The following is a 16,049-nucleotide window of genomic DNA, read 5'->3' as shown; positions in this document are numbered from 1 at the left end:
TAAAGTTTAGACGCTACCGAGAAACTCATACTTTTCGGTGTAGGCGCGCTCTCAAATATGGGCTTTATCGCTGTCATTATTTGATATGTTTATTTGAAACATTAACAGTACATTCTTAATGTAACATAATTAAGACATGTTAACATTCTACTTTCAAAATATGTGACAAAAAAAAAATCGATTTTTTCAACTTCACACATGAGAATACATCCTTAAGACAATCACATAGAGAAAATACATATCCTGGAGAGGGCAAGAACGATAAAAAGGCGTAATTTTTTGTGAAGAACCGAAATAATAATGAAGGCAAAGCTTAGCTTCGTCTGAATACATAAGAACCAATAAGTTCGTTAAAGCAAGGGGAAAGTCGTTAAGAGCAAGAGAAAACCGTTTGTCTGTCTATTTCTTCGTGAACTTTTTTTTATGTCTTCTAGGTGCCTTATAACTGATTGATTGAAAATGCCATAACTTAAGTGTTTTTATGCCCGGTACTCGTAGAGTACAAGGGTATGTTGTAGTCGTGTGAATATGTAACATAGAGAACGAATCATATCCGACCCCATAAAGTATGTTTATTCTTGATCAGAATCAACAGTCAATTCGATATAGCCATGTCCGTCTGCCCGTATGAATTCGTGGATCTTAGAGATAATAATAATAGAGATATGGGATTTGGCATACATTTTTTTCCGTGATTTTTCATTATTTTGTTATTAGACCCCGATTTAAAAAAAAGACGTCAGGCATTAGAGATCTAATTCATAACAACTTGGACAAGAAATTACAAATTTAATTCAATTTTACATTTTTATTTTCAAATCTCTAACAAAAAGTTCCGTCCTCATAGCTCAACTTGTAAGTACAAAAAAACACTAACATAAACTTTTACAAATAAAGAATGTGTTTTGCACAAATAAAGTTTACAAGTTTACCAGCAAAAACTGATGGTTATACCCTTGCAGAGGTTTTTGTCGGTTTTTACATGAGCTGAATTTTAAGGCGGTTGACTTTGCACACATTATTTTTTTTCGACACGCAGTATACAAGTCGGAACGACCGACTTTTTTATAGCTGCCATACAACGGATCGGAAAATGCCATAACTTTGACCAATTCTTTTTTTCGACCAATGGATCCGATCTACCAAATTTCATAAGGATCGGACAACTAAATCTTATAGCTAGCACATAAATGAACGATCGGAAATGACCCAACTTTTGTATTTTTGAAGATAGAAGATTAAAACTTTTGTTAAATTTTGTATTTTAAGAAATTGGTTGTAGGAAGTTGATTCTCATAAGGGTCCGCCAACTATATCCGATATTTGCGATATATATCCGATCTTAACTGCAACGGGTATATCAGCTGCGGCTGCGCCAGAAGTTCCAGTTTTCAATAGCAGGAATTATTTTAAATAAACCATTTACAAGTAAGTATACGTTGGGAAACTAGGGACAAAATATCTGCAAGTTCAAAAAAAAATTTTTTAAATTTTTATTAAAATAAAATTTTTTTTTTTTAATTTTTAAATAAAATTCTTGTTTGGGTATTTTATGTGTTTTAATTACCTTTTTATGTTACATTTCTATGCAAAAAGCAGCCACCCGATGCATAAAAAAGCAAGATATAGAAACAATTTTGAAAGAGTTTGTTCATCCTCGTATTGGGTTGTTCCACGATTGGCTGCTAAAAAGAAATTAAAAAATGGTATTTAGCATAATTTCTAAAAGCACAGTTAAGTATATAAAACTCTAAATAGGGTAGCCCATACTGCTGTTTTTTAAATCTATGTCCCATACACTTATGAAAATAAGCATATGTTCAGTTAACTGATTCCGTTTATACCGTATGCCCTTGAAATAGGTGGACCAGTGTTCTAAACATACTAAGCTGCGAACAGAACTGAAAAATTTTAACTTAATACTTATTTATTTTAAAAACAGAAGTTGGGTCTCTAAATAATTTCATTTAAAATAAACCACTTTGCTCCCACGTGAACACAAAATATCCTTCCATTTTTGTAAAGTAAAATTTGGAGAATCCTTGGAAACTGTTTTCTCTTGATTACCATTAAAAGGGGAGAATCTACCTAAGATAAGGACAAAAACGCCTTTTCCTTTCTTGGGATATCGTTTTACTTAGGTGCTTTTTAGCTTATTTTATAAAGGGGTATTATCGAACTATTTGACCCGTCATTCTTATACCTTCGCAGATGGTACTATAATTTTGGTACTTCAACACAATATAGTACATATATTCTTGATCAGGATCACCTTGTGAGTCAAAATAAGCTGCTGTGTGTCAGTCAGATAATAGCTTGGAACCTTGGACTTTATCTTAGAGCTGCTATATAACTGAACGATCGTAAACGTCACAACTTTGGTGTTTTTAAAGATTAAAGGTTGGAACTGTGTTTTTTTTTTTTAAATTTATATTAAAAAAAAAGGATTTTGATAAATCCGATGTATTTTGATGAATGATAAGTTTTTAACTCATCTGTATATACCAGGAGGTCGAGGTTCTCCAAAGTTTAATGAAGAAGTAATAAAGCCAAATGGAAAGGCGCCTATGCCAAAAGACATGTGAAAACCTTCACCAAATCCAAAGCCTGGAAATCCAGCCGTAGGCTCCGGCTCAGTACGTTGACCTGCTGGACGGGGTGGAACTTTGTTGCTGTAAACATAATTTCTTTGTGTTACTATAAATAAAAAATTTAATTTATAAATATTTTGTACCGTGGGTCTTCTCGTCGTATACTATTGCGTCCGTAAAGTGGTATGACTTTGTCTTTATCGACAGAAGCTTTGCACACTGGACAGAGTTTTCGGTTAGGTCGAGTTAAAAGCCATTGATGCAAACAGGGCCAACAGAATAAATGACCGCACATACTGACAACGGCATCTTTAGCTGTATCCAGACATATGTTACATTCATAAAGAGATTCGTCGTTCAATTCCCGCTCCTTGTCATTGTTGCTTTTTTCTGGATTTACTCTAATGGAATCCAATGTTGTTGCAACACTTTCACTTTCTGCAATGTTATTCCCAATGATAGAATTATTTGACGTAGAATAAGATGACTTTGGCATTGATGTTTCTGCCGAATCAGATTCAATATGACAATGATGGCTTGTTGAAGGCTCTTCTAATGATACGTCTGTAGCTTCTATAGTCCATCCAATTTGGTTACAACGCGTAGGTCCAATTAATGCGGGTTGCTCATTAGGATTGTTAGAAATCGATGACGTACTAGGTAGATCTGATGACTTCATCAATTCCGGCCGTTCCATGACGTATAAAATTTAAATTTTCGCTTTAAAATTTCGCTCTTATTATAAGTAATCTAAAAAAACAAACAAACGTTGAACAAAGTTATTGGTAGCTGTATTTATTTTATGAATGGTTATGGTATATGGTATATTTTTTATGGTTTTTTATAGTATATAGTATATTTTTTAATTATGGTATATTTTTTATGGTTAAGTCCATAGAGGGATAAACTAACTTTCGGACGGAGGCGAAGTTCATAAGATCAGATATATATCGCAAGTTAAGATCAGATAAATATCGGAAATATCGGATATATATACTGCACGTAAAGGTAAAAGAAATATGTGCGCAAGTCGGTAGCCATAAAACTGAGGCTAGTTCTCGTTGAAACAGACAGACGGACATGTCTACATATATCGACTCACGAGGTTTGGAGGTGGAAGATGCCTTTTACTTCTTCTTTTAATATCCATATAACCAATTTGGTAGGTCGGATCAATTGGTCTGTAGGATAGAATCTATAGCAGTCTATAGCAAAATCTATCTATAGCAAAAGTCATACATGTTTAAAATTTGAGTGTATTCGACACACAAGAAAACAATGAGAGCTAAGCATTCACTGAGCGAAAAAACGTAATTTTCAATTTCATTTTTCGTTAATTCAAACGTTCGAATGGGCCCTAAAATAGTGTATTTTATTTTAAAGAAAGCTTTTCTAGCAGCAATTCTTAAACAAACGAAAAACTACGCTTGTCAATGTATATTTTCCTATAGGAAAACTTGTTCCAACCCAATTTTTTTCTCAGTGGAAACATTTCCTTTTTTAAGTTTGGGCTGTCAAATAAGGCAATTTCGGAGCAAATGAGAGAGCTTCTAAACTAAATTTGAGACAGCTCACACTGTCAGTTTGCCGGCAGCGCTGCGGCAGAATTTCCGACCCTATTCACGCGTGCTATGGAAAATTAAAGTTTTCCCCCACTGATCTATAGGATAGGATCTATCATCACGAAACAACTATCAAACACGAAATTTTCGTCATGTACATTTCAGTTATATGGAAGCTATAGGATATAGACGGCCGAAATTTGGTATGTTGTATAATTATTCCAAAGATAGAATCTATTGCTACTATAGGATATAGTCGCCCGATCCCGACCGTTTCGACTTATATACTGCGTTATAAAAAAGGAGGGTGTGTGAAAATTCAAAGTTGATAGCTTTAAAATTGAGAGACTACTTTGTGTACAGACGCACATGCTTATATCAACTCAGGAACTGATTCTGACCAATAATATACGAGTAAGGTGACTTTGTATTTTCAAGAAGAACTATTAATTTATTTATCAATATTTATGGTGTCCCCTTCAAAGTAGTGCCCCTCAGATACAATACACTTATGCCAACGGTTTTTCCAATCCTCAAAGCACTTCCCATAACAGTCTTTATCTCTTCAATCGTTGCAAATCACCTTCCTTTTATAGGTATCTTTAGTTTTGCGAACAATAAAAAGTCAAATGGGGCCAAATCCGGTGAATACGGTGGCTGCGGCATTATTGTGGTGTTTTTCTTGGCCAAAAAATCTCTCACGAGCAAAGATGAGTGATCAGGGGCATTGCAAAGTCCCAACTTTTCTCTCCTTTTCTGACTTCATTGAAACTCAACACACACCGCAAGTGAATAAGAAGGCGCAGAAGTGCCTATTGCTTTCATGTCAAAGAAACTAAATCCTTTTCAACGTCAATATACAGTTACCGAGAAGAAGTGTTATGCTGGTGTGTTTAAAGCTGTATAAAGTGTTTAAATTTAGAGCTTATGTCGAAGAAAAAGGTTTTTTAATAGCCACAGATCATGGTTCCATAAAATGGATCATGACCCAAGCAGATCTAAGCTCGCGCCTCGCTCGTTGGTCTCTTAAACATGGATTCCATGGATACAACATCAAAAAAATCTTACCTTATTAAAATTATAGGTAAACTAGCCAACCCCGGCAATCGTTGTTTTGCCCTTTTTTATTAAGAACAAAATTTTTTAGTTCAATAAAAATACCTATTTACTTTGAATGTGTGGGGAAGTGCTTTTAATCGAAGGCGTTGAAAATAATTTAAGAATAATTTATTTTGGTTCATAAATATTTTGTTGGAAAAAAAGATTATTCTCTCAGCGCAATGGAGTGTAGAATATTCTTGGTTAGTCCGTCTTTAGCCAGCACAAATAACCTGTATGGTTTTCCCACCCGAGAACATGCCACATACAGTTGTCCGTGGGAAAACCATGGTATTTCCAAATCTAACCCACATACAGATAATGTTTGGCCTTGTGACTTATTGATCGTCATAGCGACCAAATGACCAATGACATTGTATGACAACATGTCCCCAGGCAACAACTGTTGTATTTGTATATTTTATGCATTGACGTCCACATTTTTTACTGACAAAATCGCTCTTTCTTTCAATTGCTTATGATTAATCTGGGTATAATCTGGATGAGCATGAGAAACACCAACTGGCTCATTTTTAAATTTAAGTGCATGAAAATAAAGGCATTTCTTTTCCAAAGTACCAAATCACTTTCGAATGAGCAGAATATTCAACATCAGGTTCGTACTGGAATGCTAGTTGAAGAAATGGCCCTGATGTAATTGCTCGATGATCTTTTTGGCGTTGTTGGTCAATTTTTCTTCGTCTAACTATGAATCTTCGCGCATCTCTTCGTTGCTGTTTTTTTTGTTGATTACGTTCATCTGTGTGAGCGTCATTAATTATCTTCGATTTGTTGACCTGATCTTCGTGCTCTTCTATCTCGCGCTGCTGTAGAATTGACTGTTCGACGACTCAAATTAACTCCTTTGCGGTTTTTTGGAATTATTGACTGTAGATCCTTTCAAAATCATGGCATTAATGATATTTTGTCATAAATTTCCTAATTACTAATCGTGGACCATTACACAGCAGTGGTGAGTTCAATTTATGAAGTAAAATGATCGCAGCTCCAATCTTCAATTGTAAATGGTGTGGCATGCCATGGCTAATCCAATGAATTTAAAAACTCAATTGTCAATATGACACCAAGTCCCCAGGCAACAACTGTTGTATTTGTAAATTTTATGCATTGACGTCCACATTTTTTACTGACCAAATCGCTCTTTCTGTCAACCACTTATGATTAATCTGGGTAGAAATCATAAGTGATTAATCACAAAATTTCACGAAAATATGTCAAGCCGTTTCCGAGGAGTATAATGAGTGACACCGTTACATGAGAATTCTGGATCTATTATATAATGATAATACTGCGCATTTGTTTCATTGTATTGATTGACGCCCTAAAAAGTTATTTTAAAAAAGTGGATGTGTGAACGCCCTCAACGCCCCAAGAAACGTAAAAAACCAAATATATATGCCATTTTTTAAGGTAGACCTTCCAATTTTAATTGGTAACATTTTTATATATTTGTACCCTTGCAGACGGTATTATAATTAGGGCCAAAAGTGTGCAATGCTCCGCCCGAAGTTAGCTGTCCTTTCTTGTTTTGTATAGCTCTGTAAAGTACATTTTTATTTTTATACCCTTGCAGAGGGTATTCCGGATATATATCGCAAACATCGGATATAGTTGGCCGATCCTTATGGGAATAGGAATATATAACCCAATTTATTACAATACAAAATCTAAAAAAAGTCCCAAACTTCTATCTTCAAAAAAACGAAAGTTGATATTTCTACCAAGTACCATTTCCGATCGTTCAGTTATATGGCAGCTATGGGATATAGTCGGCCGATCCTAATGAAATTTGGTAGGTTGGATCAACTGACCAAAAATAGAATCTGTATTAAATTCCAGCTTTCTATCTTCAAAAACACGAAAGTTGGGTCATTTCCGATCAATCAGTTATATGGCAGCTATAGGATATAGTCGGCCGATCCGGGCCGTTCCGACTTATATACTGCGTGCAAAGGAAAGAAGGGTGTGTGCAAAGTTTCAAGACGATAGCTTTAAAACTGAGAGACTAGTTTGCGTAAAAACAGACAGACGGACAGACAGACGGACAGACGGACATGCTCATATCAACTCAGGAGGTGATCCTGATCAAGAATATATATACTTTATAGGGTCGGATATGTCTCCTTCACTGCGTTGCACACTTTTGACCAAAATTATAATACCCTCTGCAAGGGTATAAAAATGCCAATTTTTTTTTTAAACGTCCATGAAATTGGTTTATTTTTACCAAAATTAATTGTCGTTAGGTATAAGGCATAGGAAATTCCATCAATTTTAATAAATTATATACATTTGTAATTTAAGTTTACTACCAGCGGCCCGACCCTCGACAAAGCAGAAAAATAGAGGTCGACGAGATCCGCCATTTTGAAGCCGCCATTTTGAATTTCCTGAATATTGAATATTTTTTTTTATCGTTAATAAACAACGAATCAAAAGTTCAAAAGCATAAGTTTGTATGTCTTTTCATTTTCCGGCAATCCATTCTCAAAGTTTGCTTAATTTTCGGAAAAATCCAAAAGAACTTCCCCTTAAGAATGTAGTCTCATGTTCCGGCCTACTTTTTAGAGGTTATTTCAAAAAAATTTTGTTTGTAATAAAAAATAATGCGATCGTTTCAATTTTCAAATATGTTTTTATAGGCATTATAAACTATTTGAAAATATTTTGTTTAATTTACTCTTGTGTAGTTTAATACACTTTATAGCATGCCAAAGTATGCATATAAAACAGGGTTAGGTCCCTGGCGCAGGTGATTTCGACTGCTAGAGTCATCCGAAATAAAAAACTAGAATAGATTATTGTTTTGTAAGCTTATGGCTCTGTCCCGTACTAGAATGAAATATTTTCATCAATAAACAACAAAATGGCGAACTCACAAAACAAAAAATTTATCTTAAATTAATGATAAAAACTAATCATTAAAAATAAATGATTCTAGTACGGGACAGAGGTGTTACTTTTAAGAACAACATATCCAAATTTCAGCTAGATCGGTACCATAGAATTTTGTGAATCGCCTGCGCCGCACACAAAAATGTCGTTCCGAGAAAAACGCGTTTAAAGTTTAGACGCTACCGAGAAACTCATACTTTTCGGTGTAGGCGCGCTCTCAAATATGGGCTGTATCGCTGTCATTATTTGATATTTTTATTTGAAACTTTAACAGTACATTCTTAATAAACAATACAAAAAAAATCGATTTTTTCAACCTCACACATGAGACTACATCCTTAAGCAATCACACAAATGGAAGCATTATAATACACAAAACACATTATAAAAACCTGTATTATTGGTGTCCATCGCAAATTGCATTAAAACAAGAAAGGAAAGCTAACATCGGGCGGAGCCAAAGTTGATATACACTTGCAGTTAAGACCGGATATATATCGCAAACATCGGATATAGTTGGCCGATCCTTATGATCCAATAAAAAATCTAAAAAAAAAAGTCCCAAGCTCCTATCTTCAAAAATACGAAAGTCGATACTTCTACCAAATACCATTTCCGATCGTTCAGTTATATGGCAGCTATAGGATATAGTCGGCCGATCCTAATGAAAATTGGTAAGTTGGATCAACTGAGCAAAATAGGAATATGTACTAAGTTTCAGCTTTCTATCAAAAACTCGAAATTTGGGTCATTTTCGATCGTTCAGTTATATGGCAGCTATAAGATATAGTCGGCCCATCCTTATGAAATTTGGCACGTCGTATTATTTTAAGTATAATTTGTTGTTGGCCAGGATTTGGGTGAGAGCTTGAATGCAATTATGCATTTCCCGTTCTTGTCCGTTTGCCATTTTGTTGCTATTTATTATTATTATTATTTGTATACCAAAAATGATAATTATCAGTAAGTGCTATCGATTGTTAAAGTGAGCTGTTACAAGAAAAACAGCACTTGCTCAAAAATTAATTGGGTGACTTTAAAAGTGCGAAATTGATATTAAAAAAATAATTTTTGTACCCTTGCAGAGGGTATTATAATTTTGTCCAAAAGTGTGCAACGCAGTGAAGGAGACATATCCGACCCTATAAAGTATATATATTCTTGATCAGGATCACCTCCTGAGTTGATATGAGCATGTCCGTCTGTCCGTCTGTCTGTCTGTTTATACGCGAACTTGTCTCTCAATTTTAAAGCTATCGACTTAAAACTTTGCACACACCCTTCTTTCCTTTGCACGCAGTATATAAGTCGGGGACCGGAATCGGCCGACTATATCCTATAGCTGCCATATAACTGATTGATCGGAAATGGTATAACTTCGGTGTTTTTAGAAAAAGAGAGCGCTAAATTTTTGCGTTAAATTTTACATGAGCGCTATTTTTGGCAAAATAATACGACATGCCAAATTTCGTAAGGATCGGCCGACTATATCCTATAACTGCCATATAACTGAAAGATCGAAAATGACCCAACTTTCGTGTTTTTGAAGATGAAAGCTGGAACTTGGTACAGATTATATTCTTGGTCAGTTAATCCGACCTACCAAATTTCATAACGATCGGCCGACTATATCTTATAGCTGCCATATAACTGAACGATGGGAAATGGTTTTTGGTAGAAATACCAACATTGGTATTTTTGAAGATAGAAGCTTGAGACTTTTTTTAGATTTTGTATTCCCATAAGGATCGGACAACTATATCCGATGTTTGCGATATATATCCGGTTTTAACTGCAAGGGTATATAAACTTCGGCTCCGCCCGAAGTTAGCTTTCCTTTCTTGTTATTGCGAAAAAATGGTTATGACTGAGGTAAAAATATAAATCAAAGAAATCAGAATCAAAATGATAATTTTCAAAGAAGTCAGAACACTAGAAGATACTACACTTATCAAAACTAAAATAGAAATTTTAACTATAACCAACAGCAAAAACAAAATAATAATAATATTCAGCAAAACCAAAACCTACTCAATTTAAATAATAATTATAATAGAAATCAAAGCTTAAACATTCGACAAAATCCTCAAAAGGCAATGAGTGTATTTTAGAATTTTGTATTTAGACGCCTTATTTTGAACAATTGAGGACTAGTATAGTGTATAGTGATTAGTATAGTGAATACAAATTTTTACAAAATTATTGAAAACTATTCAAAAATAATTAACACTATTAACACGAAATTTCAAACCAATGATTTCTTAGTAAAAACAGTACCAAGAAAATTTTAATACCCCCAAAATATGCGTGCAAAATAGGTGGCTTTACCCCTGTAAAAATCATATGATCTTCTATTGGGTATGTATTTTATCCAAAGAAATGTTAAAAATATAGCTAACTTAAACAAAACACATAAACTAATAAATGACGTTGAAATTCCATTCCACTCCAAATTCCCAGAAGAGAGTTGTGTATTGGAAGTAAGTGAAATTGAAAACTTCAATTTAACAGGTTTAGATAGTTAAGAAAAAGAAATAATTAATAGCTTAAACAAGCGTTTAAAAAAATAATATTACAAAGAAGGGCATCAATTAAAAAATACAAATGCAGTAATAAATAATATAAGGCCCGTACAGATAAATCAATTAACTTGAAAATTTATAGAATGTGGCCAAAATAGAAAAAAAATTTCGAAAACTTCAAGAACACAACTTTAAAATTCAGCCAGATATATGCAAATTATTGTAACCTATTCAGCAAGAGACCCTATTATTTACAATAACGGCAGAAAAATTATAGAAACTAACAAAGCAGAGGACCCAGATTACCAGATAACGGCAGATTATATTATAGAAAATTAATTATTAAAATTATAGAAACTAACAAAGCAGAGGACCCACTAAAAATCGAACAGAAATTATTTTATAATATAAAAAGAAAGGAAAGCTATCTTCGGGCGGAGCCGAAGTTGATATACCCTTGCAGTTAAAACCGGATGTATATCGCAAACATCGGATATAGTTAGCCGATCCTTATGATAATATCACCCAATTCATTATAATATAAAATCTAAAAAAAATCTCAAGCTTCTATCTTCAAAAATACCAAAGTTGATATTTCTACCAAATACCATTTCCAATGGTTCAGTTATATGGCAGCTATAAGATATAGTCGGTCGATCGTTATGAAATTTAGTAGGTCGGATTACCTGACCAAAAATATAATCTGTACCGAGTTCCAGCTTTCTATATTCAAAAACACAAAAGTTGGGTCAATTCCGATCGTTCAGTTATATGGCAGTTATAGGATATAGTCGGCCGATCCTTATGAAATTTGGCATGTCGTATTTTTTTGCTAAATGTAGCTCTCATGTGAAATTTGAACTCTCTAACTTTAAAAAAACTAAATTTATACCATTTCCGATCAATCAGTTATATGGCAGCTATAGGATATAGTCGGCCGATCAAAGCCGTTCCGACTCATATACTCAAATTTCCCTATCAAATCTCAAATTTCATAGGGATCGGCCGACTATATCCTATAGCTGCCATATAACTGAACGATCGGAAGTGACCCAACTTTCGTGTTTTTGAAGAAAAAAACATATATCTTTGTACAGATTCTTATTTTGGTTAGGTGATCCTATTAACCAAATTTCATAACAGTCGGTCGACTATAATAAGCTATAATAAGCTGCCATATAACTGAACGTTCGGAATTGGTATTTGGTAAAAATACCAGCTTTGGTGTTCTTGAAAATAGAAGCTTGGGACTTTTTTTACATTTTCTATTGTAATTTTTGTATTTTTTATTGTAATTGGTTATATGTATTATAATATTCAAATAAGGATCGGCCAACTTTATCCGATTTTTCCGATATATGTCCGGTTTTAACTGCAAGGCTATATTAACTTCGGGTCCGCCCGAAGTTAGGTTTCCTATAGCTATATTTCCAGCTATAGGATATAGTCGGCCGATCCTAATGAAATTAAATAGGTTGAATCAACTGACCAAAAATAGAATCTGACCCAAGTTTCAGCTTTCTATCTTCAAAATCACGAAAGTTGATATAGTCGACCGATCCTTATGAAATTTGGCATGTCGTAATGTTTTGCCAAAAATAGCTCTCGTGTCAAATTAAAACTCTCTAACTCTAAAAACACCAAAGTTACACCATTTTCGATCAATCAGTTATATGGCAGATATAGGATACAGTCGGCCGATCTCGGCCGTTCCGACTTATAAACTGCGTGCCAAGGAAAGAAGGGTGTGTGCATAGTTTTAGTCGATAAATTTAAAACTGAGAGACTAGTTTGCGTAGAAACAGACAGCCGGACAGGCGGACAATATACTATATGTTTAGTATATTGAAATCTTAGAAGTTGTTGTGGTGTCTTCGTTGTTTTACGTTAAATCGCTTCAACATAGAAATTTGCAATTGTTTGCAGTACGGAACTCACTGAAGACTCCAGCATCCAATGATAAAGCAATTATTGATTTATTTAAAAATGAAACTTTTGCCAATATATCGGAGAATAGAATGTAAGCTTTTGAGGATGCTAGTGAAATAATGTGGCAAAATTGAAGAATTGACGATTGCAAAGCAGACATTCCGATTGGCTCTGTTCAGGAGAAGGCATTCAATAAGACGCCCTGCATTAGCCTATATTGGAAAATCCCGAAGGGCTCAATGAAAACAGTTTGCAGATCTTGTCGTGTCTTAAGGAGGAAGCACAAGTTTATTAATACAGACAGCTTGCATGGCCACACGAAAACAGGCAATCAAAATATTAGTGCATTCAAGCGATATTATAACAAGAAAGGAAAGCTAACTTCGGGCGGAGCCGAAGTTTATATACCCTTGCAGTTAAAACTGGATATATATCGCAAACATCAGATATAGTTAGCCGATCCTTATGATTACATCATAATAAAACCAATTAATTACAATAAAAAATCTAAAAAAAAGTCCCAAGCTTTTATCTTCAAAAATACGAAAGTTGATATTTCTACCAAATACCATTTCCGATCGTTCAGTTATATGGCAGCTATAGGATATAGTCGGCCGATCCTAATGAAATTTCGTAGGTCGGATTAACTGACCAAAGATATAATCTGTAGCAAATTCCAGCTTTCTATCTTCAAAAACACGAAAGTTGGGTCATTTCCGATCAATCAGTTATATGGCAGCTATAGGATATAGTCGGCCGATCCTTATGAAATTTGGCATGTCGTTTTATTTTGCCAAAAATAGCTCTCATGTCAAATTTGAACTCTCTAACTCTCAAAACACCAAAGTTATACCATTTCCGATCAATCAGTTATATGGCAGCTATAGGATATAGTCGGCCGATCCCGGCCGTTCCGACTTATATACTGCGTGCAAAGGAAAGAAGGGTGTGTGCAAAGTTTCAAGACGATAGCTTCAAAACTGAGAGACTAGTTCGCGTAGAAACGGACAGACAGACAGACGGACAGACAGACGGACAGACGGACAGACGGACAGACGGACAGACGGACATGCTCATATCAACTCAGGAGGTGATCCTGATCAAGAATATATATACTTTATAGGGTCGGAGATGTCTCCTTCACTGCGTTGCACACTTTTGGACAAAATTATAATACCCTCTGCAAGGGTATAAAAAGCGATGCTTCTTCCTGTGGGGTATTTTGGACAGGAGGGAGCTGAAGTGCGAAACAAGCTCTATAAATCCGATCGCATTTAGATCGAATCATACCGAATTGATAATCTTTGTGATGTTTTTGCGTCGAGCAATGTATACATCAGATTTGATTATTTCGCCAGTCAACCTAAAAAAGACGCAAAAAAAAGTTAAACTTTCACATTTTAGAAATGCTTTGAAGGGTGCGGAATAGTCTTCGAGGCTGAAAAAAAAAGATTTCTCAAATTTTGTACATGATAAATGGCTATATTTAAAGAGTATACATTTTTGGCCAAAAAATAATTATTATTTATCCCGTGACGAAAGTCGCTCAGAGTCGCTTCAAAAAAGTGTCGTCTTGCGGTGTTATTTGAAAAAAAAAAAATTTAATTGATTTTTTTAATATATTAGTTTCTTGTGCGGATGAACGAAATTATACTGAAAAATATGCGATTTTTAATTTTAAAGTTCATCCAGCTCAAGTTCATCATTCAAGTTTAAAGTTCAAAGTTCAGTTTAAAGTATTTATTGCATAAAGGATGTGTGCAAAATTTCATTTAGATCCGAGCATTACTTTTTTGAGTTACGTTACGCACCGACTTGGAAATAGTTGTTTTGAGAAAAACGCGTCTAAACAATATAATATAATCGGTAAAAATATAATCGGTATCTCAGCGAGTTTTAGTCCGATCGACATGGAATTCAAAGGATATTCCGAAGATTATAAACTTTTATATAAAAAATTATCAACAAAAATTTTGAATGAAATGATTGTCTTTAAAAGACAATGAAGAGGATTTCGATAGTGTTGATTTAGAATTGAATTTCAAACCGGAGAACGAAGGTGAAAAAGTTTGGTTTAGGTCTGTTAATAACTAAAACCCAAAAATAATACGCAAAATACAAACTTAAATTTAATCTATTTTAGATTGCTTCAATAAAGCGAAACCCTTTATTTATTTAATTTTTTTTAATAAATTTACAATTGTTTTTTCCTACTACCGCCTATTGAATAGAAATAAAAAAAAGATGTCACACCCATTTTATTTGTTTTTAATTTTTACTGCCTATGGGCTATATTAGAACAATAAAAAAAAATAAATCGAAAGTTCTTGTTTCATTCGTGAGTTATTAATTCATTTTATCTATTAGTACGCAGTTATTTGTCTGTTTAGTTTTATGCAAACTAGTTAGTTTTCACTCAGTTAATTTGCACGCTGTGTAAGACTTACAGTGTAAGTCTACCGATTGTATTTTATATCTTTCTTATAACTGATCATTGGAAAATTTCATACCTTCCGCGATTTAGCAGATAACGATTTTTTACAGAATGTACTATATAGGATGTCATATGACTAAACGGATAGAATGAGTTACGATTGTATGTACATACATACATACATATATATGTATGTCTTATTTTGACTATTATTAAAGAGTTGCATACGAGTACAAGCTCTGTTATAGTATTTTGGGAGTAAAAAGACCAGGGTAGAGAGACGAATTTTTTTTTTGTAAAATGCTTTTAATGCTTTTTAAAAATTTATGATTCATGATTTCATGGTAGGCATTGTATCTTTTTTAAAATTAATTTGTGACAAAAGTGGGTGAATACATTTTAAGTTTACATATGTATATGGAATGCATCTGAAATTCAGATTGTAGATAATAAAAAATTTGCTAAGAAAAAATTTTTATTTTTTTCTCTTGCGATGTATTTACATATACATATATACATATATGTAAATATCTGCATATATAACTGCCAAAATGTTTAATAAGTTTAAATTCAATTTTTTCCGTTTTTTAAATCTAAATGAAGTAATTAAATTGAATCGACAACAATTTTATAATTACATGCCTCTGTTTATAAACCAGTAAAACACACGAAATAATTTTAAAATTTGTTTATCAATATCTCCTTAAAAGTGATGACGATTCTACGTTCGATAAATGTTATTTTATGTTACTCATATATGTTATCTTTACACTTGAATCCAAGGGTAAATATATATTATGCATCAAATTTACTAATGCCCTGAAAATGTACTGAGCCCACCGGCATGAATACAAGATGACCCTAGATTTTTTGGGATATATTAAGATAGGGAGTGAGAGGCAAATAGGTAAAAACTATTTTTGACAGGGTCTTTTCGACACCCCGTACTCAGATCGAAAAAAAGATGTTACATACATCTAATAACAATTTAATTAGT

General features: G+C 33.8%; 1 protein-coding gene across 3 annotated transcripts; it reads right to left on the bottom strand.

Moving 5' to 3' along the window:
• Positions 1-739: 739 nt before the first annotated feature.
• On the bottom strand, positions 740-15,797 carry LOC108126127 (suppression of retinal degeneration disease 1 upon overexpression 1). Of its 3 annotated transcripts, none has more exons than XM_017242604.3 (5): positions 15,695-15,797; positions 2,735-3,341; positions 2,506-2,672; positions 1,568-1,685; positions 740-1,462 (listed from the first exon to the last, which is right to left on the bottom strand). In XM_017242604.3, the coding sequence occupies exons 2-4, from the start codon at positions 3,286-3,288 to the stop codon at positions 1,585-1,587; spliced, it is 822 nt and encodes a 273-aa protein (XP_017098093.1). In that variant the 5' UTR covers positions 3,289-3,341; positions 15,695-15,797; the 3' UTR covers positions 740-1,462; positions 1,568-1,584. The 3 variants fall into 3 exon arrangements, with proteins under 3 accessions (XP_017098093.1, XP_017098337.1, XP_017098171.1); XM_017242848.3 differs by having other exon boundaries at positions 1,568-1,682; XM_017242682.3 differs by lacking the exon at positions 15,695-15,797 and adding an exon at positions 15,129-15,147.
• Between the last annotated feature and the right edge of the window lie 252 nt (positions 15,798-16,049).

Source organism: Drosophila bipectinata, chromosome XL (assembly GCF_030179905.1).
Source record: "Drosophila bipectinata strain 14024-0381.07 chromosome XL, DbipHiC1v2, whole genome shotgun sequence".
Lineage (NCBI taxonomy): Eukaryota > Metazoa > Arthropoda > Insecta > Diptera > Drosophilidae > Drosophila > Drosophila bipectinata.
Note: the sequence above shows the minus strand (reverse complement) of the source record. Positions and strands in the feature narration are given on the sequence as shown.

Coding starts and splice junctions, on each gene's coding strand:
- LOC108126127 (XM_017242604.3), bottom strand. CDS start 3,288: ATGGAACGGCCGGAATTGATGAAGTCATCAGATCTACCTAGTACGTCA. Junction 2,673..2,734: donor ATACGACGAGAAGACCCACG/GTACAAAATATT, acceptor TTATGTTTACAG/CAACAAAGTTCCACCCCGTC. Junction 1,686..2,505: donor TGGAGAACCTCGACCTCCTG/GTATATACAGAT, acceptor ATTTCTTTTTAG/CAGCCAATCGTGGAACAACC.